Source organism: Mauremys reevesii, linkage group 5 (genome assembly GCF_016161935.1).
Source record: "Mauremys reevesii isolate NIE-2019 linkage group 5, ASM1616193v1, whole genome shotgun sequence".
Classification (NCBI taxonomy): domain Eukaryota; kingdom Metazoa; phylum Chordata; order Testudines; family Geoemydidae; genus Mauremys; species Mauremys reevesii.
In genome coordinates, this window is record NC_052627.1 from 93304355 (window position 1) to 93327646 (window position 23292).

At 43.4% G+C, this 23292-nt stretch overlaps 1 protein-coding gene across 3 annotated transcripts in view; it reads left to right on the forward strand.

Moving 5' to 3' along the window:
- The window catches only part of KCTD8 (potassium channel tetramerization domain containing 8), a 154087-nt gene that overhangs the window by 121367 nt on the left and 9428 nt on the right, over positions 1 to 23292 (forward strand). Inside the window, exons 2-3 of one of the 3 annotated variants that reach the window (XM_039539144.1) lie at positions 2551 to 2696; positions 8270 to 8331. The exons of 1 other annotated variant lie outside the window; for it this stretch is intronic. In XM_039539144.1, the coding sequence (XP_039395078.1) occupies positions 2551 to 2696; positions 8270 to 8331 (208 nt within the window). Of the gene's footprint in view, positions 1 to 2550; positions 2697 to 8269; positions 8383 to 23292 lie in introns of all 3 variants that reach the window. One more of the 3 variants, XM_039539145.1, reaches the window with a different exon arrangement.

The following is a 23292-nucleotide window of genomic DNA, read 5'->3' on the forward strand; positions in this document are numbered from 1 at the left end:
GGAAGGAACCATAATACAGACTATGCTGAGACTGGTAGCCTGTAACAGTGACCTGAAGTGATATGAAATCAATGATAGGTATAGCACACATGCACCTATTATTATGACAATATTTTACTGAAAGCTGGATGTGCTGTCACTATGACCAGATAGATTAAGTTGCCTTTACCAAGTCTGTTTCAAAGTGATCAAGAGTATAATACATAATATTCAATATCTAATCCATAGAATCAAGGAAAGTTTATAGTGTCCAGCAATTGTTTTGTATGGGATTGCCTTCTCTCCAGCTCCGTTATCCGAACAGGCAAAGAAAAGAATGACTCCATCATATGAAAGTAGTGAAATTCACCTACAGTATGGTACATTTAACTTTTTTCTTTCCTATTGGAAGTACCAAATAAGCTCAGCAGAAAGACTCATTCCTTTCCCCTCCTTGTTCATATTTTATCATGGTTTAATTTTTAGCTGCCTGCTTCTTAATGGCTTTTTTGGTAATCTGCCTGTTACATGCAAACTATCCACTATTTTGCACAGCACATTAGTACTGCAGTACTTAGATGAGGCAAAACTAAATTCACTATTTGACCTATTTCCCTCTTCATAGAGCGGTTAAAAAGATTAGAAAAAATCCACACATGATGGACAGACAAAGAATAGAAGTGAGTAGTTAATGTTCATTCCTGCTTTCTCCTGTTACCACAGTATACAGGCCAGATTTTGGTAGACACTGGGTATGTCTACACTATGAAATTAGATTGAATTTATAGAAGTCGGATTTTTAGAAATCGTTTTTATACAGTCGATTGTGCGTGTCCCCACACAAAATGCTCTAAGTGCATTAAGGCGGTGGACTGCGTCCACAGCACCGAGGCTAGCGTCGACTTCCGGAGCGTTGAACTGTGGGTAGCTGTGGGTAGCTATCCCACAGTTCCCACAGTCTCCGCTGCCCATTGGAATTCTGGGCTGAGATCCCAATGCCTGATGGGGCAAAAACAATGTTGCGGGTGGTCTGGGTACATGTCATCAGGCCCCCCTCTCCCTCCCTCCCTCTGTGAAAGCAATGGCAGACAATGGTTTCGTGCCTGTTTTCCTGGGTTACCTGAGCCGATGCCATACCACTGCAAGCATGGATACCGCTCAGCTCACCGTCACCGTACCCGTCTCCTGGGTGCTGGCAGACGTGGGACTGCATTGCTACACAGCAGCAACTCATAGCCTTTTGGCAGCAGATGGTGCATTATGATTGGTAGCCATCGGCGTCATAATCCTGGGTGCTCTTTTAGCCGACCTCAGTGAGGTCAGTTGGGGTGCCTGGGCAGACATGGGAGTGACTCAGCCAGGTCATTCCCATTTTCTGCCGAGCACCCAGGAGATGACAATGGCTGGCAGTCATACTGTACCATCTTCTGGCGAGCAGCCAGGAGATGATGATGGCTAGCGGTCATAATGCAGCATCTTCTGCCAAGCACCCAAGAGATGATGATGGCTAGCAGTCGTACTGCACCGTCTGCTGCCAGCCTTCTTAACCCTTTGCAGGTAAAAGAGGCATTAACCCTTAACTATCTGTTTATGACAATTATTTATCCTAATTCTCAGTTCAAGACAGGTAGTGTGAGAGCCTTATAAAATGATGGAATGTAGGGGTAGCATTATGAAATACTAGTTCAAATCAAGCCATATTAAGTTAATAGCAGATTAATTTTAGGATCAAAGTTTTAAAATATCTTCCAAAGAACACTATAATATTAAAGATAAGGGGGGAAAAATAGTTTAGAAATTCAGTCGTATCTTCTATTTTTTAACTGCAACTACTAACCAGTTTACAGCCAAAAAATAATGTTTCCATTGTTTTTTGTACAGTTCCTATTGAGAAACAGATTTCTCTACTTTGTGACATTTTCTTGTTGGTTATTAAAAATAGAAAAGGACAGCTTCATACCTGGATCTGTGTTACAGTCATACAGTATTAATCCTGAAAAGGCATACTTCTCACCAAGGGGGTTAGTTTACTGCTGTGGATCACCATTCAGTATCTGTCATCACTTCTTAGGTCTAGAATCACAAACATCATGAGAATATCTGTCAGTTGATCTTTATTTCTCTATAAAATGAGCCCAATGACAGGAATTCTCTTGGGATAGGAATGCAATTTAACTTTCTAAATGCTCAGATAAAAACAATAGATTGGTTCAAGATGCTGTACCTTCTGAGGTATGTCTGTGTAACATAAAACCCCACAGCACAGCCACAGCTGGCCTAGGTTATCTGACTTGGGCTCGCGGGGCTCAGGCTGTGGGGCTATGACCCAGGCCAGCTGTGGATGTTTTACTGAAGTGTAGACATATCCCTAGCTTCTATCCCCAGGCAATAACCTGTGGGAAGAGAAGTCTTCCAGTTGTCCTAATGGAAAGCAATTTTAACTTTCTGTTGACCCAGTAGAAGGAATGAATTCCAGACCATCCACTGAGGTGGCCCAACCACCGGGTTTTTGATATTTAGCTCAGGGAATGCTAACTCAAATACTCTATCTGATTTCTTCTGTTGTGGTAGGACAGAGTGGGAGAGATCCAGTTTCCCAAATAGCCAAGACTAAAGCCATATACGGATTTAAAGAACAAAGTGATCTCTTTGAATTCAGCCTGAAGCAAATAGGAAACCACAAGTATAACATGATTTCTGTGGCTAACATGAAGAAGGTAGGCACCCATATGCTGTGCTAGCTTAACTCTTGAGTGGCCTTCAGCAGCAATATGGGCCAGAGCATAAATGATTGTGATGAGGTTCAGATCTGAAATAACAGCTGCAAATGCCTAGCCAGATGCAAACAGAGGAGGTACTTTGGGCTACTTATGCATGCCAGCTTGATTTGAGATGAGGTCATGTATAAAACATCATCCTCAAGCTGTGAGCTGCTTGAATGAACAATGGACAAACTCCCTCAAGAATAGGGCAGAAACCAAAACTGTTGTATCTTCTGGGGCAGATTTTCTGCCATGTTCCACTCCCTGGACTTCTCACATCACATAAAAGTAGTGGAAACCTCCTGCTTGGTATTTCCTTGCAGAGAGGTGTCCCCAACATACATAGAGTGTCCATTTGGAGTAGGTACTGTAACCTTCACAAGGCCTGGTGGAGAGGCTTAAGGAGTTGTAACTGGCTCCCTGTCAGATACTCTCCCAGACTGTTGTGTCCACTTCCAAATCCTTCTTGAACCCCATTGACATTTACCTTCATTTTATCTGGAAGAACTATCAGCTGCTTTGTTCTAATCTAGTCTCTAGGCTCAGCCAAACACTGGAAACTCAAGGACAGTGCATCATTTGGATTGGGCAAAAGGAAACAGAGCTGCGCGGTGTCTGCAGTCTGGTGACCCCACCCGCAGCTGTCTGTCATGATTGTGTCTAACACAGATATATACATGTTTAACAAGTTTGTGTGTGTGCGGGTAGATCAGGGGTTCCCAAACTTGGTTCGCGGCTTGTTCAGGGTAAGCCCCTTACGGGCTGCAAGATGTTTTGTTTACCTGAGCGTCCGCAGGTATGGCCACTCACAGCTCCCAGTGGCTGTGGTTTGCCGTTCCCGGCCAACGGGAGCTGCGAGCAGCTGTACCTGTGGGTGCTTAGGTGAACAAAGTGTCTCATGGCCCACCAGGGGCTTACCCTGAACAAGCCGCAAACCAAGTTTGGGAACCCCTGGGGTAGATGAACCTTTGCATTGATTACCCCACATAATAGTTCCCTTGAGGCAGGTGAGTGATTATGAAAAATATCTGAGGGATCTTGAAGTCTGAGATGATCAGAATCACTCACCAGCCTGGGTCCATACATGGCTCAACAAAATATTGTGGTCAACATATGAAAAGTTGCTGATAATGAACAGAAGGAAACTGCATATACAACTAACTGTTGTCTATCACAAGGAGATCAACCAGTAAACTATTTCAGTATTCACAGCATTTCCAGATATAAAGCCAGACTGAATGTGATCAAGGAAAACTGAGGACTTTTAACTGAGACCAAATTTGTCCCACCACAACCTTTTCACCAACCTTCCCTAAATTAGAAGGGTTAGAGACTGGGCAATAATTACCAAGTATTTGAAGATAACTGTATTCTGATGGAGAGCACCTTTGATGCCCAGCCTGGAGAGTACCTTTGATGCCCAGCCCAGTCAATGGTATCTGCAAGTGCTCTGACAATCAGGCCATTAGAAATTTTAATTCTTACAAAAGAAACTGACATTACCTGGGTACATGTTCTATGACACATTTTAAGACCATCATTTGCCTGATGGACTGAGATTGGAAGTAGTCTATTCTTTCATATCATAGAGGGATATCTGTGTCTCTGATAAGTAACATTTCCCCGTTCTGAACATCTCTTTTACAAGTAGTGGCTATAATGATTGTATATATTCATAGTTTCCAAGGACAGAAGGGACCATTGTGATCATCTAGTCTGACCTTCTGTATAACACAGGCCATAGAACTTCCCCAAAATAATTCCTAGAGCAGATCTTTTAGAAAAACATCCAATCTTGATTTCAAAATGGTCAGTGATGGAGAATCCACCATGACCCTTGTAAATTATTCCACTAGTTAATTACTCTCACAGTTAAAAAAATTATGCCTTATTTCTGGTCTGAATTTATCTAGCTTTAATTTCCAGCCACAATCCATGTTATACCTTTCTCTGGTAGATTGATGTGCCCATTATCAAATATTTGTTCACGATGTAGATACTTATACTGTAATCAAGTCACCTTCTCTTTGTTAAGCTACATAGATAGAACTCCTTGAATCTATCAATATAAATAATGTTTTCTAATCTTTAACTCATTCTCATAGCTCTTCTCTGATCCCTCTCCAATTTACCAACCTCCTTCTTGAAATGTGGGCATCAGAACTGGGCACAGTATTCCTGCAGGGGCCAGACTAGTACCAAATACAGAAATAAAATAACCTCTCTACTCCTCCTCGAGATTTCCATGTTTACGCATCCCAGGATTGCATTAGCTCTTTTGGCCACGGCATCACATTGAGAGCTCATGATTCAGTTGATTATCCACCCTGATCCCCAAATGTTTTTCAGAGTCACTACTTCCTAGAACAGAGTCCCCCATTCTGTAAGTATAACCTACATTATTTGTTCCTAGATGTATACATTTACATTTAGCCATATTAAAATACATATTGTTTGCTTACACCCAGTTAACCAAGCAATCCAGATCACTTTGAATCAGCAACCTATGCTCTTCGTTATTTACCATTCCCTCAATTTTTGTGTCATCTGAAACTTTATCGGTGATGATTTTATGTTTTCTTCCAGGTCATTCCTCATAATGTTAAATAGCATAGAGGAAAGAACCGATCCCTGTGATGCCCCACTGGAAACACACCCACTCAGTGACAATTCCCCATTTATAATTAAAGTTTGACACCTATCAGTTGGGCCAGTTTTTAATCCATTTGATATGTGCCATATTAATTTTATATCACTCTAACGTTTTGATCAAAATGCTGTGTGGTATCAAGTCAAATGCCTTATACAAATCTACATATATCAACTCTATTACCTTTATCAACCAAACTTGTAATCTCATCAAAAATAAGATACCAAGTTAGTTTCACAGGATCTATTTTCCATAAAGCCATGTTGATTTGCATGAATTAAGTTATGCTCCTTTAATTCTTTATTAATTGAGCCTTGTATCAGGCATGCCATTATTTTTGCCTGGGATTGATATCAGACTGACAGGCATATAATTACCAGGGTCATCCAGTTCTCCCTTTTTAAAAATTGGCACAATATTAGCTTTCTGGAACTTTCCCAGTGCTCCAAGACTTATTGAAAATCAACTTTAGTTCCCAGCGAGCTCCTCAGCCAGCTCTTCTAAAACTCCTGAATGGAAGTTATCTGGACCTGCTGATTTAAAAATGTCTAATTTTAGTAGTTTCTGTTTAACATTCTCTAGAGATACTAGTTGAAGGAAAAGACTTACCGCCACCATCTGATGAGACTATATCATCTGTTCCCCCCCCCAATACAGAACCTAAACATTTATTGAACATTTCTGCCTTTTCTTCATTATTTATAATTTTACCATTTCCATCTAGTAATGGACTAATACTATTGTCAGGATTCTTTTGGTTCCTAAAATATTTTTAAATGAGTTCATATTGTCCTTAATTCTGTTGGACATAGATTTATCCTTGTGTCCCTTTGCTTCCTGATAGTTTTCTACAAATCTTAATTTCTGATTTATATTCATTACTATCAACTTCCCCTTTCTTCCGTGTTTTATATACCGGTATATTATAGCTGCCTTCACTTCCTCTTTAAACCAGGTCAGCTTTTTTAACAATAGAGCCTTCTTCCTCTATTGTGTTTTTTCAGGCATCTAGTAACATGTTCTTAAATGATTCCCATTTATCATTCACGCTTTTCTGATTGCATTCTCCCTCCCAGCGGATTTGGCTCATAATTGTTTCCAGCTTTGTGAAATTGGCCCCATGAAGGCACCAGAAATATGTATTACTGGTCTGAACTTTATTCTGCTTGCACATTATAAATGTGATCAAGTCATGATCACTTGTACCTAAGCTACCACTTTTGTTTATTCTATGATCAGTTCCTCTTTATCTGTTAGGATAAGGTCTAATAAAGAATTCCCCCAGGTTGACTGCAACACTTTCTGAGTCAGGAAATTGTCATCTATAATCAATCTGTTGATTAAAGGACAAAGAATGTACTCATCCAGATGGCATAGGTAGTAGCAATGCAGCAATGCAGAGCTGACTGAGAGTGCTCAGACTTACGTTACCATGCTTAATCTCCTGCATGTCTTACAAACTAAAAATTTTGTATTATAACAATCTTGACTAGATAAATCTGGTGCATCTGCATTCCCACCCAGCAACATCATGTGGGGTAGCATCATTACTTCCACCAGAATCCTTTCCTTACCTTTGAGGAGAGAGAGGTAGCAGTGGCAGATGCTTCAGTAGACTATGTGGCATCTGGACTTGAGCTGATTTGTATGGAAAGGAGTTTGGCTGTTGAAAGCAATATGTGGGAAAAGGAAGCAGTTGGGTACAGTGAGGTGATTCAAGGCAGGGAGAGGAGAGGCAGGTAGGAGCCTATTTTACTAGGAAAGGTTAAAGTGGACATTTTGGGTTATGAGTTGAGATTGAATGTCAGAAATACGTGATTCAGTAGGGATAGCAATGCAGCTCCATGGGAAGGCAGAGAGTAAGAATCAGGGCAAAAGTTTGGAAAATAATCACCGTAAGAATCATAAGGAAGGGAAGGAAAAAACAAACTAATTTTAAAAATCACATACATGCACAGAACCAAACTCTCTGAGGTCATGAATCACTCCATTATCTTTGCTAGGGTTAATCTAGATTCAGGTCAATGTAAGACTGGTCAGAATCTGCCTCAATATATCTAAAATTAATCCATATAAATTGGCCAGAATCGAGATGCTTATTACTCAGTACTACAATAGCAGTAGGTAGCAAAATGCATGGTGATTGTCGGATAATTACACCTCCACCTGCTGTGGGAAAGTAACATTTTTCCTGTTATTAGCCTATATTGTATCACATAATGCAGTAAGTAGAGATGTAAAAAGTCTTTCAGATGTGAATCACTGATTTGTATTTGCACTTTTGATGAACACTCGTGTTCTTCTCTAATTTGTATATGTAAAATTATTTATACTTTTTCCCTCTCACTTTCCTATTCTTACACAAAAACATTCAAAAGCTTTAGACAGATATTTCAGATATTACCTAAAGAACAGTAGAGCTATACATTCTGTTGTGCCAGTAAGATAGGACAAGTCCTATGGAGGATATCATAATGGAACTCCAAGCTCAAATCAGAAATAAGGAAAGGTGCATTTAAGATTAATCAGGATTACCTTCACCCATGTTATAAAATGTGTGCTAAAATGTTTCATAATCCAGAGATTTAAATACCAGTTTTACTATACACCTCTACCCCGATCTAACATGACCCGATCTAACATGAATTTGGATATAACGCGATAAAGCAGCGCTCCGGGGCGGGGGGGGGCGGCGCAATCCGGCAGATCAAAGCAAGTTCGATATAAGGTGGTTTCACCTATAATGCGGTAAGATTTTTTGGCTCCCAAGGACAGCGTTATATCAAGGTAGAGGTGTACCATATTATTGTATAAACAAAGTGATCAATGTATAGCAAACTGACGTAACAGTGATATCCACTTTATTGTTTTTTTCCAGTTTCTGACTATAGACACCCATAAGGAGGAGCAACTAGAAAATCAGCATAACAATGACAGAAGGTGAAAAGGATTTCAAGGACACTACTGGGATTATTGTGAAAAGTTTTGCATGTGAGGAAAAGCCAATGACGTTTGGCTTTTAAATGGTTTCATAAATAAGAATTCCACCGCAGCTGCTGTTCACCATGTAGTTTTGCTTGTTTTCTAAATCAAATCTGTGTGACATGGTGAAGGTGGAACTGAAGGGCAAAGGGTAAATTGGGTTCCTTGCCACATTATTATCACAATATGCATCTTGTAATCCATAGTGCTCACAATCAATGCGGGGGAGTGTGTATGAGTCAGGAGGAAGTCCCTAAAGAAACAAAGACAAAACATGAATAGAAACACATCATCATCAAATCAGATGTGATTTTCACCTATGGGCATCTGCTCTTTGAAGAGAAATCCTAAAGCTTTCATTTTGTAATAGAAATCCTGCCAAAAATTCATCTCTCATCTCTGACCTTGTTTGGAGCACAAGCAGCTCTGGAGCCCTGCTGTGTATGCATATTTAAGAACACCACAGAAAGTTAACTCTCAACAGGGCATTAGATACAGTATCTCATGCAACAAATGTCAGACTCCATATCTGCACATTTTTCTTCTTTTTTTCCAGTTTTGTTTAAGCTTACTCTAGTGCTTCTGTGGGTGTCCCTCCCAGTCAGGCTCCAAGGGAGGCCACTTTGTCTCACTGTATCACACAGTAATTGGGAGTGTGGGGGGGCTAAGTTAGCAGATTAGGGCTCTGACCCTCTGATCAGGGCAGAGCAGCACACGTTCTCTGGCCTGGCCTCCTGGCTGAGGCAGGCAACTATCCACAGTCTATAGGCCTGACCCTCAAGTCAGGGCAGAGCAGTCTTTAGCCCAAAGCCTTCCAGCTTCGGTAGATAGCAACTGCCAGTCTAAGGGCCTTGACACTCGGGGTGAGGCAGAGCAATGAGCAGCCTTTAGTTGCAGCCTTTAGGCTGGAGCAGACAGCAAACACAGTCTGGGGCTCTCACCCTCTGGGCGGGGCAGAGCAACAAGCAGTTGAAGACCTTGTCTATACTACAGAGTTTTGTTGACACAAGTTACGTTGATGATAAAAAAACTGGTATAATTGCATCGCTTGTGTATGTTCACACAACATTCCTTCAGTCAGCAGAGCACATCTACAGTTCGTGCTCTAGCATTGACAGAGAGAGCACTGTGCACTGTGGGTAGCTATTCCTCATCTTCTGCAACTAGGAGTTCTGGGAAAGCAGAATGGATCACAGTGCATCATGGGTACGGGCTCAACATCCCATGATGGAGTTTTTTCCATCACATTATTCTATGGACTTCTCATTGTGTTTCAGGGCACCTTTCAGTGGCCCCTGTTTACTGTGCACCCACCATCTCTGTCTGAATGGATGGATCCTGCACAGTTCTCTACTGTTGTGGTCAGTGTTATGAACAACATTGTATCTGGTCGTGCAGTATATTGTGAGCACCCAATCTGAACAGGAATCAGAGGCACCTGTCCTGCTGTGTGCCATGGAAAGAAAGAACATCAGATTACTTTTGGCATTCATGGAGCAACTGCAAATGGTGGACCATTGCTTTTGGGTTTGGGAAACAATCACTGAGTGGTGGGATCACATTGTTATGCAGGTCTGGGATGATGAGCAGTGGCTGCTGAACTTTCAGATGCAGAAACCCACCTTCCTGGGAAACCCACCTCACCCCAGCACTGCGGTGCAAGGACACCAAAATGAAAGCTGCCCTCTTGATGGAGAAGCACGTGGCGATCGCTGTGTGGAAGCTGGCAACTCCAGACTGCTACTGATCAGTCACAAATCAGTTTGGAGTTGTGAAGTCCACCATTGGGGCTGTGTTAACGCAAGTGTGAAGGGCCATTAATTGCATTCTGATATGAAGGGCTGTGACTCTTGACAATGTGCATGAAATAGTGGATGGCTTTGTGGCAATGCGATTCACTAACTGTGGCAGGGTGATAGATGGCATGCATATCCCTATTTTGGCCCCAGACCATCTTGCGATGGAGTACATCAATAGAAAGGGGTACTTCTCTATAGTATTGCAGGTGCTTGTGGATCACTGTGACCGTTTTACTAACATCAATATGAGGTGGTCCAGGAAAGTGCATGACACCAGTGCTCCTGAAGACACGTACCTGTACAAAAAGCTGCAAGCAGGGACTTTCTTTCCAGACCAGAAGATTACAATGGGGCATGTTGAAATGCCCAGAGTGATCCTGGGAGATCCAGTGTAACCCTTACTCCCATGGCTCATGAAGCCTTACACAGGAAATGTTGACAGCAGCAAGGAATACTTCACCAATTGACTGAGCAGGTGCAGAATGACTATAGAATGTGCCTTTGGCAGATTAAAAGCATGCTGGCACTGCCTTTAAGAAAGGTTAGACCTAAATGAGGAAAATAGTTCCATGGTCATAGCAGACTGCTGTGCACTTCATAATATTTTTGAGTCTAAGGATGAAAAGTTTCTCCTGGGGTAAATTGCCTGATTTTAAGCAACCAGATACCAGTGCGATTGGAGGGGCACAATGAGGGGCTGTTTGAATCAGGGAGACTTTAGGGCACCATTTTGACAATAAGCTCCACTAACGTGTCTTTCTATACAGCATTTTGTCATGCTTTGTTAACTTGCCATGTTGCATGAACATTTTGATGATTGCTTCCTGACCATGATTTGTACTCAACAAATGATCAAACTGCCACTGTGTATTAATTCTAGCAGCAACCACCGTGTGAAGGAGACCAATAAAGATTGGTTATCTTTTAGGCAGTATGTTTTTATTAAATACCAATTAAGAAAACACACAAAAGGCTTGGTGGGAAAGGAGGATAACAACGAAGGGCAGGGTAGGCTCTTATATCTGTGTGTAAGTCCAGCTATCTTTTTGAAAGCTGTCCAGAGAGGTGGAGCGAGTAGGGTACCAGGACAGGCTGGGAAGTTGCAAGGAACGTGTGGGAAGAGTTTGGGGAGGGCATAGAAAGCAGTTCTGTATCGGCTGCAGGCAGGGGGCTGAGCACACATTAATTCTGCCTCCAGCGTGATTAGGAACTTCAACATCTCAGTTTGCTCCCTCCTCTGCTCCTGGCCCATTAAAACTCCTTCCTGGCTCTCCTTTCTGTCCTGCCTGTTTCTTTTATAATTTGCTTTTAAAGTCTTTGTTCATGCCCTGCCTTCTGGGTTCTTTGGCCTCTGATCATTGGAGCACCTCTTGAAACATGTCTTTCTGGCTCTTTCTTGGTTGCTTCCTTGTCTGGTGGAGGTGCTTGGCCAGTGTGTATGGGGTTCCCCTGAAGTAAAATGAGTAAAATGAGTCCACGATCACTGTTGATACTCACAGGGATGCCAAAACGTGGTACAAAATTTTTAAGCAGAAGTTTCACAACAGTCCTGGCATCTGCTTTCCTGCAAGGAAAAGCTTCAACCCAATTGGTAAATACATCAACTAAAATTAATACATATTCATAACAACAACATTTAGACATTTGAATAAAATCAATCTGAATATTTACAAAAGGTCCCCAAGGAGGAGGGTGGGCTGCCCGCTTAGCTTTAACAGCTTTACCAATGTTGTGCTGTTGACAAATCACACAGTGTTGACAGTAGGAATGTGCTACAGAAGGGAAACTGGGTGCACACCAATCTCGGTTAACTGCAGCAACCATCCCCCCCCTTTTCCTTGGTTGTCAGCCAAGTCTTAGCTGTGAGCGGTGTCCTTGTCTGGGGCCAGTGTCTTATTATTTAATGTATGCTACATATACCCTTCCACTAAAATAACTTTATTACAGAGCTTTTGAACAACAAGCCAGGACAAGCACACCCACTTTGAGGAGGAGTTCACTCAATATAACCTCTAGTCCAATAGCTTCCCACCATCCCCAGCCCTCTGGCTAGAAATCTGAGGTAGCCAGAAGATCCCATGTGCAATATGGGGAGTGGGTTAACTTTTCATGTCCTTGCTTCCAAAGACTGTTGGAATACAAATTTTAACAACAATTTTCAATTAACAATCTGGCCAATGAAGTTTCTTTTTCTTACTTAAGGAAATGTATTAGACTTTAGTATATCACATTTTCCTGATTTATCCAAACACTTTGTATTATAAGTTGAACAAAACAAGTATCTGCATTTCAATCCAACCCTTCCGCCTGATTCCAAACCAGACCATCCCATGAAAATATTAAACACAACAATTCTGGCCACGAGACAAACACCACAAGACAGGACATAGAACACAAAACATAATTCCTATTATGCCAGTAAATGTATGGTACATTAAATGCTGTTCAGCTGGCATCAGTTTTCTTTGATTATCTGAAAGACAAAAAACAGAGGTCTACCCCTTCTGGGCAGTCAATCATTGCTTAAAATATACAAATACCCTTGTTGATTTCAGGCAAAAATAGAGGAATTACCCCATATTTTCTTGTATTTGTTTCATAGGCAGCCCAGGTTTCAGTGGCTTCTACCTTATCAGTTAGATAAATTGCATTAATACAGATGCTTTCTGGCTTGCTTCTGGATCCAAAGCTATTCACAACTTAAAGATTCTTACTTTAAAAGGGACATAATTAACTTTACCAGAATTTATTTACAAACATTTCAAAGACACCAAGAACCTTCCTCTTTAGCATTTTTACAAAGTTCAACTGCTGTTCCCTCCAGCAACTACAGAGTTAACTTCTCCCTTAAATCACTTGCTTGTCTTCCAACAGCCACTTTTATCAACTCAAATCACCTATTTCAAGTATTGTCCTGGGTATTTGAAATCCCCATGCTTATACTTACTTACTTCTTCCTTCCACTACACCCTCAAAATTTTCCAACCTGTTTTCCAATCTCTCTGTCTGTTGCCTGCCCGCTTGGGCCCGATCCTGCTTTTCTCGCTGAACCGTCCCTTCCATGGGCACCAACTTGTTCCACTACCAGTTTAGCTAGGAGGGTGGGCTTCTCAACTAGCCCCCACCCTTACTGGTCTTTTCTCTTAAACATTCTTACTCACAAGGCTATTCGAATCCTCCCTCATGAGGCTTGCCACCTGGGTAGAAACGCATGGCCCATTGGCATTTAACTATTCAATTTCCTCTTGTGGCAAACACACTGCTGTTACGGCATATGCTGAGCACAAATGGTTAAATTTTAACAAGTCCCTGAAGGACCAGTACTTGCTTAGCCAGGGCTTCCTTTTCTAACTGGAAGTCCTGTCTCAAGGCCTGCAACTTGCCCTGGGCACAGGTTTGAGTTGCTGCCTGGTTCATGATCTATGCTCTTAATTGCTCAATTCTAGTTATCAAGTACACATCTCTTCCCTTTTCTCCAACTACTCTATTGCCCAGTCCTGCTACGACTGGGGGTAGATCCACCTGCCACCCTTCCCGGTCAACCAGGGTGGAGAGAGGAATATTAAACCCCTCTCCAGTTCTCAGACTTGCTGCGGCTGAGAGTGGGCACACCTTTAATCATGCAATCCTCAACATATAACACCAACAGTACCAAACAAAGCAAACATAAAATAACAAGGGTAAAACAGATAGATGGTGTAAATTCTGCAGGGCTCCCCCATTCTCAATTGCTCACCAAACTGTGACAAATTTCTGTTACCAATCTATCCCTCATGTCAGGTGATCAGGCTGACACTGCAGGACATTGGGAAGATAAAGAAAAGACACCATATAACCAAATTTTAAAGCTTCATTAAAAATAATAAAACAACAATGGAGAGTGTTGGGAACGCTCTCACATCACTCAGGAAAAACATGAATGCCCCAAGCCCTACGCCACTTTAATACTCACACATGTCCAGACTGGCCACGTCTGTGTATAACGTTCAGAGAAGGGGAATAGGTGGATGGGAGATTATCCTGTATACAGCTTGTCCATAATTTCCAACATTCTTCCGCTCTTGGGAGGGCTGTTCTTTTACACCTCGGAATCTCCTGTGGTGTCTCTTTCAGAAATTTCAGTCCAGGTCAGCTGCCTGTGGCTTCTCGAGTGTCACCAAGCCACACCAGCTACAGGGTCGCAGAGGCACACTGTTGGATCTCACTGGACAGTTAAGCTTTGCAAATGTAATCATGTTCTGTAACTTGTATTGCCTTTGGTTTGCCTCTGTCTATATTTTTCCCACAGCCAGCTGGGGCCGAAAGCAGTTTTTCTTTGTACTTAGCATAGTCTGTGTTGATTCTTGACCTTGAACGCAGAGCAACTTTCTCTTTATCTCTGGGCCAAGCTGAATTTCAAATTAACCCATTCCTAGACAAATTGCTCATACTGTGTCAGAGGCTTTTTTGGTGATTAAAAGCTCCTCTGAGATATATGATCTTATCTAGATTGAAGGTACCTTCTAATGGGCATTGTTTAGATAGATTTTCACGCGTGTAAAGATTCCAATTCTCTAAATACCTGCAGGTTTTAGGACCATAATGTATGTACATGTAATATGCTGGGGTACCCTTAGGGGGTGAGGTGGAATGTTTAGACTGTCTCTCCCCCATTTTCCAATCACACAAACAGGGGGGATGCCCTGTCCGCGCTAGCGGCTTATAAACTGAGGATCTCTCCCTACAGGGCACTCACACAGGAGAGACTAATCAGGATGACCACAACTCTCCTACACCTCCCTTCAGCAAAGAGCGTCGGCTAGTCTTTGGGAGACGGCGCCGCTTACTCTGATTGCGTCCAGTGAGATGATCAGACTGTCAGTAGCCCACATGGAAAGAAAAGGGGCGGGAAGATGGGTTCACACACTCCTAGACCCAGGTAGCTTCCTCGCCGGACGATGCCAGGCTGAGTCAGCCCACCGTGGGTCGGATCTCCTAAAGATCCCCTAGTTACCGGGCTTGCATTAGAGTAGTCCTGGTCACGAGCTTTCGCTTCACAGGGTACTCTGGGCGTCTTCCAGTAACAGTCACTCACACTGGTGTACACACACACCAAGGCCTTTTTTTTTTTTTTTAACCACAATGCATCTTTACCTGGTCCTGACCCAATACCATGAGGCGGTATGACAACCCCTCTTGAGGCGGTAAAAACCCCTCAGCACCGGTGCATACCTAATGCATTTACCTATGCATTACCTTATGCATTTACCTATGCATTACCTTGTTGGCTAATTCAGCAGTTCCCAGTACTGCTATAAACTAACCTTGTTGGGGCCTTTCCCCAATACCACTTGCATCTGATCTTGCTGCACAGTCAATAAGTTCAGATGGCGTGAGCCCAACAGAGACAGACGTCCCCACGGACAGTCCTCCTCCGATACCCCAATAGAGATTTCAAAAGGTCTCATACCTCTCATGTGGCGCCATGGGGTTCGAAGGGGAATGATCCGTAGTAGCCGTCTGTGGGTCCGTGGGCGTTGCCATCCCGGATGAGCCCCCAAATTGTCGGAGAAAAACTCAGTTCTCGCTTTTTCTTTGGGTGCAGCAAAATCAAATACTTTATTATTTCTCCAGTAATTACAATGGAGGGAGAGAATGCCCTAGGACACAGGGTCGCCCCAGTCACGGACAGGTCTCTCAACTGGTAAACAATTACAGCAAGCATTTAAACCTTTGATACAGACAATAACTAGCAATAATACAGACAATAATGAACAACAAATGCATTTTTTTTATACATAAGCCATCCTGCTATCTTATTTTTCTCACTCCTAGAAGACACCAGTCTGCATATTTGGTTATCAGTTGCAAGGTCGTAATAACTTTTTACACAGTTCTTTCATACTCGCCTCACACCATCCTCGCTTCTAGAAGTCTCACGTCATTAGGGTTACAGCTGGCCTAACTCTTGCTAACCGACTGACATGCATTAAAATCCCCTTCAAATCCTTGTTAATTCTTTCCCTACTTCCACAGGGAAGAGTTTGGGGAGGGCATAGAAAGCAGTTCTGTATCGGCTGCAGGCAGGGGGCTGAGCACACATTAATTCTGCCTGCAGCGTGATTAGGAACTTCAACATCTCAGTTTGCTCCCTCCTCTGCTCCTGGCCCATTAAAACTCCCTCCTGGCTCTCCTTTCTGTCCTGCCTGTTTCTTTTATAATTTGCTTTTAAAGTCTTTGTTCATGCCCTGCCTTCTGGGTTCTTTGGCCTCTGATCATTGGAGCACCTCTTGAAACATGTCTTTCTGGCTCTTTCTTGGTTGCTTCCTTGTCTGGTGGAGGTGCTTGGCCAGTGTGTATGGGGTTCCCCTGAAGGTCATATCTTCAGAAGCAAAAGAAACAAACAGAAGCATGATGGTTAGTGCATGCACAGCATCAAATCAGTATAATAAAATGCACTCTTTTAAAAATATGAATCTATTTCTCACTGTCCCCTGGCAACCACACAGCTTGGCAAATCCCTAAATATGGTGAGTTCAACTCCAGGGGATGGGAGGGTGCTTACGATGGGGCAAAGGGTCTTGGTGTTTTTTTAAGGGGGTGACTGCAGGCGACTAGGAATGATATTGTAAATTCTGCTACCATTTTCCACAGGCAGGGTCACTGAAGCCAATATCTCACTCCTGAGGGTAAGCAAGGATGCAAAAGTGCATCTCCTGTATGTGTGAGACTTCAGATCCAGTCCCTATGCTTCTTGCCTGTACAAGTGATTGCCGATTGGCACTAGAAAGTTTCTACAACAGGGGAGGGAACAAACCAGCTCTGCCAAGTAACCTTCAGCACAGGATTGGCGAGTACCTCTGGAGAGTTGCCTAGAGATCTCTCTAGAGGATTCCCATGAAATCTCATTGTGCATTAACACACTGTTCCATCATACTGCTTAGCTACATAGGAGAATGTGAAGCACATGCAAACAGCTAGTCATGTACATTTCTATCCCTTCACCCATTTCTAGAATATACAAACCCAAAGGTCAGCTCTACCTCATATAACCGAGCAGCATCAATTAAAAAAAAATCACATCATTCTCCAACTCGACCTCCTCATCCATGACTTCATCCTTGGGGTTGAGTCTGCTGTCCACTGTCTCCAGCCCCACTGAGGTGTCCATGGTACTCTTGATGGTGGAGATGGGGTCTCTACCGAGGATGGCATCCAGCTTCTTATAGAAGCAGCAGGTCTTCGGGGCAGCATTAAAGCGATGAGTTGACTCCCTTGCCTTCTGGTATGCCTGCCTCAGCTCCTTTAGCTTCTCATGGTCCTGATGTGTGTTTCATTCATAGCTCTTATCCAACATGCCACAAGAAATCTGACCATAGGTATCCAAGTTCCTATGGCTGGAGTGGAGCTGGGACTGCACAGCCTCCTCTACAGCAGCCAGCAAACAGAGCTGTAAACGGGAGTTTCAGAGGGAGTTTCCAAGGTGAGGTTGCAGGGGAGACCAAGAGACCTAGGCAGAGGAACTGACAGGATAGTGAAGGGAGTGGGTGGTGGTCTGCCAGTGTTCTGGTGCCTGTGTTTCTTGGACTAACAGGTTTAAGGTGGGAAGGCTATGACTGATACAGAGGCAGCAGTGAAAGACACAATGAGGATGACTGGATGTGGAAGCTGCGGCATGTACCTGAAAAGAGTTTTGTCTGCATGAAGTGCTGCCTGATAGAGCTGATGGAAGAAAAGATCCGAGGACTGGAGATGCAGGTGGAAACTCGGGTCGAGTTTAGAAGGGGGTTCGAGCAGATGATGGAGCAAAGACATGAGGAGGCTGAAGGGATAAGCTCAGACTTGCAGATGGCAGCAGGACCAAACAATTCTGAGGAGAGACTGCTGGGTGAGGAAAGTGGACGGTGGAAGCATGTGACTAAGAGAACCAGGCAGAGGAAAAGACGGGCCAGTGAAGGAGAAATAGAACTCAGGAACAGGTTTGCAGAGTTGGAAAATAAAGAAGGGGCACAGCAGGTGTTCGCTGAAAGTGAGAGGGCAAGGAAGAAGAGAAGAGCAGCTAATCCTATAGGAAGAGGGGAAGAGTCAATGGAGACAACACCAAATATGAGCCCCAGGAGGATACGGGAAGGGTTGCGGAGGATTGCAAGGGTGAATAGGAATCGAGAGGACTTGCAGCCAGAGGGTGCAGGGGATAGACCAGAGAATCACACTGTCACCAGGAAAAGGCAGAGCTACGTGATTGGGGACTCCTTACTGAGAAGAATAGACAGGCCTGTAACTAGAGTTGATCCAGAGAACAGAAGGGTTGCTGTCTGCCGGGTGCTAAGATACGGGATGTGGCCCTGAGGCTGAAAAGGATCCTAATGGGAGCGGGAAAGAATCTGTTGATTGTCCTTCATGTGGGAACGAATGATACGGCTAGATTCTTGCTGGAACGTACCAAGGGAGACTATGCCAGACTGGGGAAGACGCTTAAGGAAATCGAGGCTCAGGTGATCTTCAGTGGGATTCTGCCGGTTCCTAGAGAAGGGCAACAAAGGAGTGACAAGATTATGGTGATCAACAGATGGCTCAGGCAGTGGTGCTATAAGGAGGGCTTTGGGATGTACGGCCACTGGGAAGCATTTATGGACAGAAGACTGTTCGCTCGGGATGGACTTCACCTGAGTAAGGAGGGAAATAGACTTCTAGGATGGAGGCTGGCACAACTGATTAAGAGAGCTTTAAACTAGGAATTTTGGGGAGATGGTTGGGAGATGTCCAGGTAATCTCCACGACGGAATTTAACCTTGAGAGGGAAGAAAACAAAGTAAGAGAGGATACAGCCGTGGGCAGAAGAATTGACATAAGGAGGAAGGGTAATGTAGATACCAGTCTAATAGGTGATGCTGGTGGTAGAATGTCTATGCCTAACCGGGTAAAGAATGTCAGTGAAGCCAAACGGCAAAAATTAAGATGTCTGTACACTAATGCGAGGAGACTAGGTAACAAAATGGAGGAACTAGAGCTACTGGTGCAGGAAGTGAAACCGGATATTATAGGGATAACAGAAACATGGTGGAATAGTAGCCATGACTGGAGTACAGGTATTGAAGGCTATGTGCTGTTTAGGAAAGATAAATAAAGGCAAAGGTGGTGGAGTAGCATTGTATATCAATGATGAGGTTAACTGTAAAGAAATAAGAAGTGATGGAATGGATAGGACAGAGTCTGTCTGGGCAAAAATCACACTGGGAAAGAAAGCTACTAGAGCCTCCCCTGAGATAGTGCTTGGGGTGTGCTACAGACCGCTGGGATCTGATTTGGATATGGATAGAGACCTCATTAATGTTTGTAATGAAGTAAACACTAATGGGAATTGTGTGATCATGGGAGACTTTAACTTCCCAGATATAGACTGGAGGACAAGTGCTAGTAACAATAATAGGGCTCAGATTTTTCTGGATGTGATAGCTGATGAATTTTTTCACCAAGTAGTTGAAGAACCAACAAGAGGGGATTTTGGTTTTGGTGAGTAGTCAGGACCTCATAGAAGAAATGGTTGTAGGGGACAACCTTGGTTCAAGTGATCATGAGCTAATTCAGTTCAAACTAGAAGGAAGGATAAACAAAAATAGATCTGGGACTAGGGTTTTTGACTTCAAAAGGGCTAACTTTAAAGAATTAAGGAAATTAGTTAGGGAAGTGGCTTGGACTGAAGAACTTGTGGATCTAAAGGCGGAGGAGGCCTGGAATTACTTCAAGTCAAAGTTGCAGAAACTATCAGAAGCCTGCATCCCAAGAAAGGGGAAAAAACCATAGGCAACAGTTGTAGACCAAGCTGGATGAGCAAGCATCTCAGAGAGGTGATTAAGAAAAAGCAGAAAGCCTACAAGGAGTGGAAGATGGGCGGGATTAGCAAGGAAAGCTACCTTATTGAGGTCAGAACATGTAGGGATGAAGTGAGAAAGGCTAAAAGCCATGTAGAGTTGGACCTTGCAAAGGGAATTAAAACCAATAGTAAAAGGTTCTATAGCCATATAAATAAGAAGAAAACAAAGAAAGAAGAAGTGGGACTGCTAAACACTGAGGATGGAATGGAGGTTAAGGATAACCTAGGCATGGCCCAATATCTAAATAAATACTTTGCCTCAGTCTTTAATAAGGCTAATGAGGAGCTTAGGGATAATGGAAGGATGACAAATAGGAATGAGGATATGGAGGTAGATTTTACCACATCTGAGGTAGAAGCCAAACTCGAACAGCTTAATGGGACAAAATCGGAGGGCCTAGATAATCTTCATCCAAGAATATTAAAGGAACTGGCACATGAAATTGCAAGCCCATTAGCAATAATTTTTAATAAATCGGTAAACTCAGGGGTTGTACCATACGACTGGAGAATTGCTAACATAGTTCCTATTTTTAAGAAAGGGAAAAAAAGTGATCCAAGTAACTATAGGCCTGTTAGTTTGACATCTGTAGTATGTAAGGTCTTTGAAAAAATTTTGAAGGAGAAAGTAGTTAAAGACATTGAGGTCAATGGTAATTGGGACAAATTACAACATGGTTTTACAAAAGGTAGATCGTGCCAAACCAACCTGATCTCCTTCTTTGAGAAGGTAACATTATTTAGACAAAGGAAATGCAGTAGATCTAATTTACCTCGATTTCAGTAAGGCATTTGACATGGTTCCACATGGGGAATTATTAGTTAAATTGGAAAAGATGGGGATCAATATGAAAATTGAAAGGTGGATAAGGAACTGGTTAAAGGGGAGACAACAATGGGTCGTACTGAAGGGTGAACTGTCAGGCTGGAAGGAGGTTACTAGTGGAGTTCTTCAGGGATCAGTTTTGGGACCAATCTTATTTAACCTTTTTATTACTGACCTTGGCGCAAAAAGTGGGAATGTGCTAATAAAGTTTGTGGATGACACAAAGCAGGGAGGTATTGCTAACACTGAGAAGGACCGGGATATCATACAGGAAGATCTGGATGACCTTGTAAACTGGACTAATAGTAATAGGATGAAATTTAATAGTGAAAAGTGCAAGATCATGCATTTAGGGATTAATAATAAGAATTTTAGTTATAAATTGGGGACACATCAGTTGGACGTAACAGAGGAGGAGAAGGACCTCGGAGTATTAGTTGATCACAGGATGACTATGAGCCGCCAATGTGATATGCCGTTAAAAAAGCGAATGCAGTTTTAGGATGCATCAAACGAGGTATTTCCAGCAAAGATAAGGAGGTGTTAGTACCGTTATACAAGGCACTGGTGAGACCTCTTCTGGACTACTGTGTGCAGTTCTGGTCTCTCATGTTTAAGAAGGATGAATTCAAACTGGAACAGGTTCAGAGACTGGCTACTAGGATGATCCGAGGAATGGAAAACCTCTCTTATGAAAGGAGACTCAAAGAGCTGGGCTTGTTTAGCCTAACCAAAAGAAGGTTGAGTGGGGATATGCTTGCTCTTTATAAATATATCCGAGGGATTAATATTAGGGAGTGAAAGGAATTATTTAAGCTTAGTACCAATGTGGACACAAGAACAAATGGGTATAAACTGGACACTAGGAAGTTTAGACTTGAAATTAGACGAAGGTTTCTAACCGTTAGAGGAGTGAAGTTCTGGAACAGCCTTCCAAGGGGAGTAGTGGGGGCAAAAGACATATCTGGCTTTAAGACTAAGCTTGATAAGTTTATGGAAGGGATGGTATGATGGGATAGCCTAATTTTGGCAATTAATTTTGGCAATTGATCTTTGATTATCAGCAGGTAAGTATGCCCAGTGGTCTGTTATGGGATGTTAGATGGGATGGGATCTGAGTTACTGCAGAGAATTCTTTCCTGGGTGCTGGTGGGCGAGTCTTGCCCACATGCTCAGGGTTTAACTGATTGCCATATTTGGGGTCGGGAAGGAATTTTCCTCCGGGGCAGATTGGCAGAGGCCTTGGAGGTTTTTCGCTTTCCTCTGCAGCATGGGGCACGGGTCACTTGCTGGAGGATTCTCTGCAGCTTGAGGTCTTCAAACCACAATCTGAAGACTTCAATAACTCAGACATAGGTTAGGGGTTTGTTATAAAGTGGGTGGGTAAGATTCTGTGGCCTGCTTTGTGCAGGAGGTCAGACTAGATGATCATAATGGTCCCTTCTGACCTTAAAGTCTATGAATCTAAGTGGGAAAGCATTTGCTACGTGGAGTCACCAAGATCAGCTGGGAAGATGTGATGTGAGCGGTCCATGCTGGGCAAACAGGAAGTGGAATTTAAAAATTCCTGGGCCTTTAAAGTGGGAGGGCCAGAAGCCTGTGTACCTGGGTGTAGGGCAGTGGAGTTCTAACTGCTGAGCAGAGTGGTGAGGCTGGTCACTGTGGGGCATCTCCTGGAGCGCAGCATCTACACTGACACTTTGTCAATGTAACTTTGCAGCAAAAAGCTCTATGCCTCTTGCTGAGGTGGTTTTATTTTGTCAGCAAAGCCAGGAGAGTTTTGTCGGCGAAAGGAGCATTGCAGCGTGTACATCCCCACTGCTTTGTCAACAAAAGCTGACTTTTGTTGACAAACCTCTGTAGTGTAGACAAGGCCTAAGAGTTCTTGCCCTCTGGGCAGGGCAGAGCAATAAGCAAATGCGAGCCATCCAGCCTAAGGTGGGTAGGCTGCCAACCCAGGGGTTGGAGGTGACAGCAGGGGGTACGGGAACTTTGTCCCACCCTACTCCACTGGGTCTCTGGCAGTGGTGGAAGGTTCCATCACTGGGTCAGCAAGGATCCAACTGGACTAATTTCTGGTGTCCCTAGGCTACTTCCTACTACCCCTTCTGAGTGTACCTTTGTCTCCTGGAGTTCCTCCATCTCCCCAGTGTACATGGCCAGCGGCAGTCCCAGTAGCTGCTCTGGGTATTGGTCAGTTGGCAGTTCTGACATCTCCTCTGGGTCTTTGGCACTGTAGAGCTCGGTCTCTGGTGCAGAGCTTGGCAGTGGGCAAGGGATGTCTGCACCCTTCCCTGACTCTCTCACAACTGAGCTGTAGGGCCCGCCTTTTAAACTTCCTGTCTTGCCTCTCTGCTTCCAGTGGGTGGGGGGTGCTGTAGCTGGTTCGGCTCCACCGAGGGCAGAAGTGTCATCCCTCCCCATAAGGCTCAGGGGGAGGC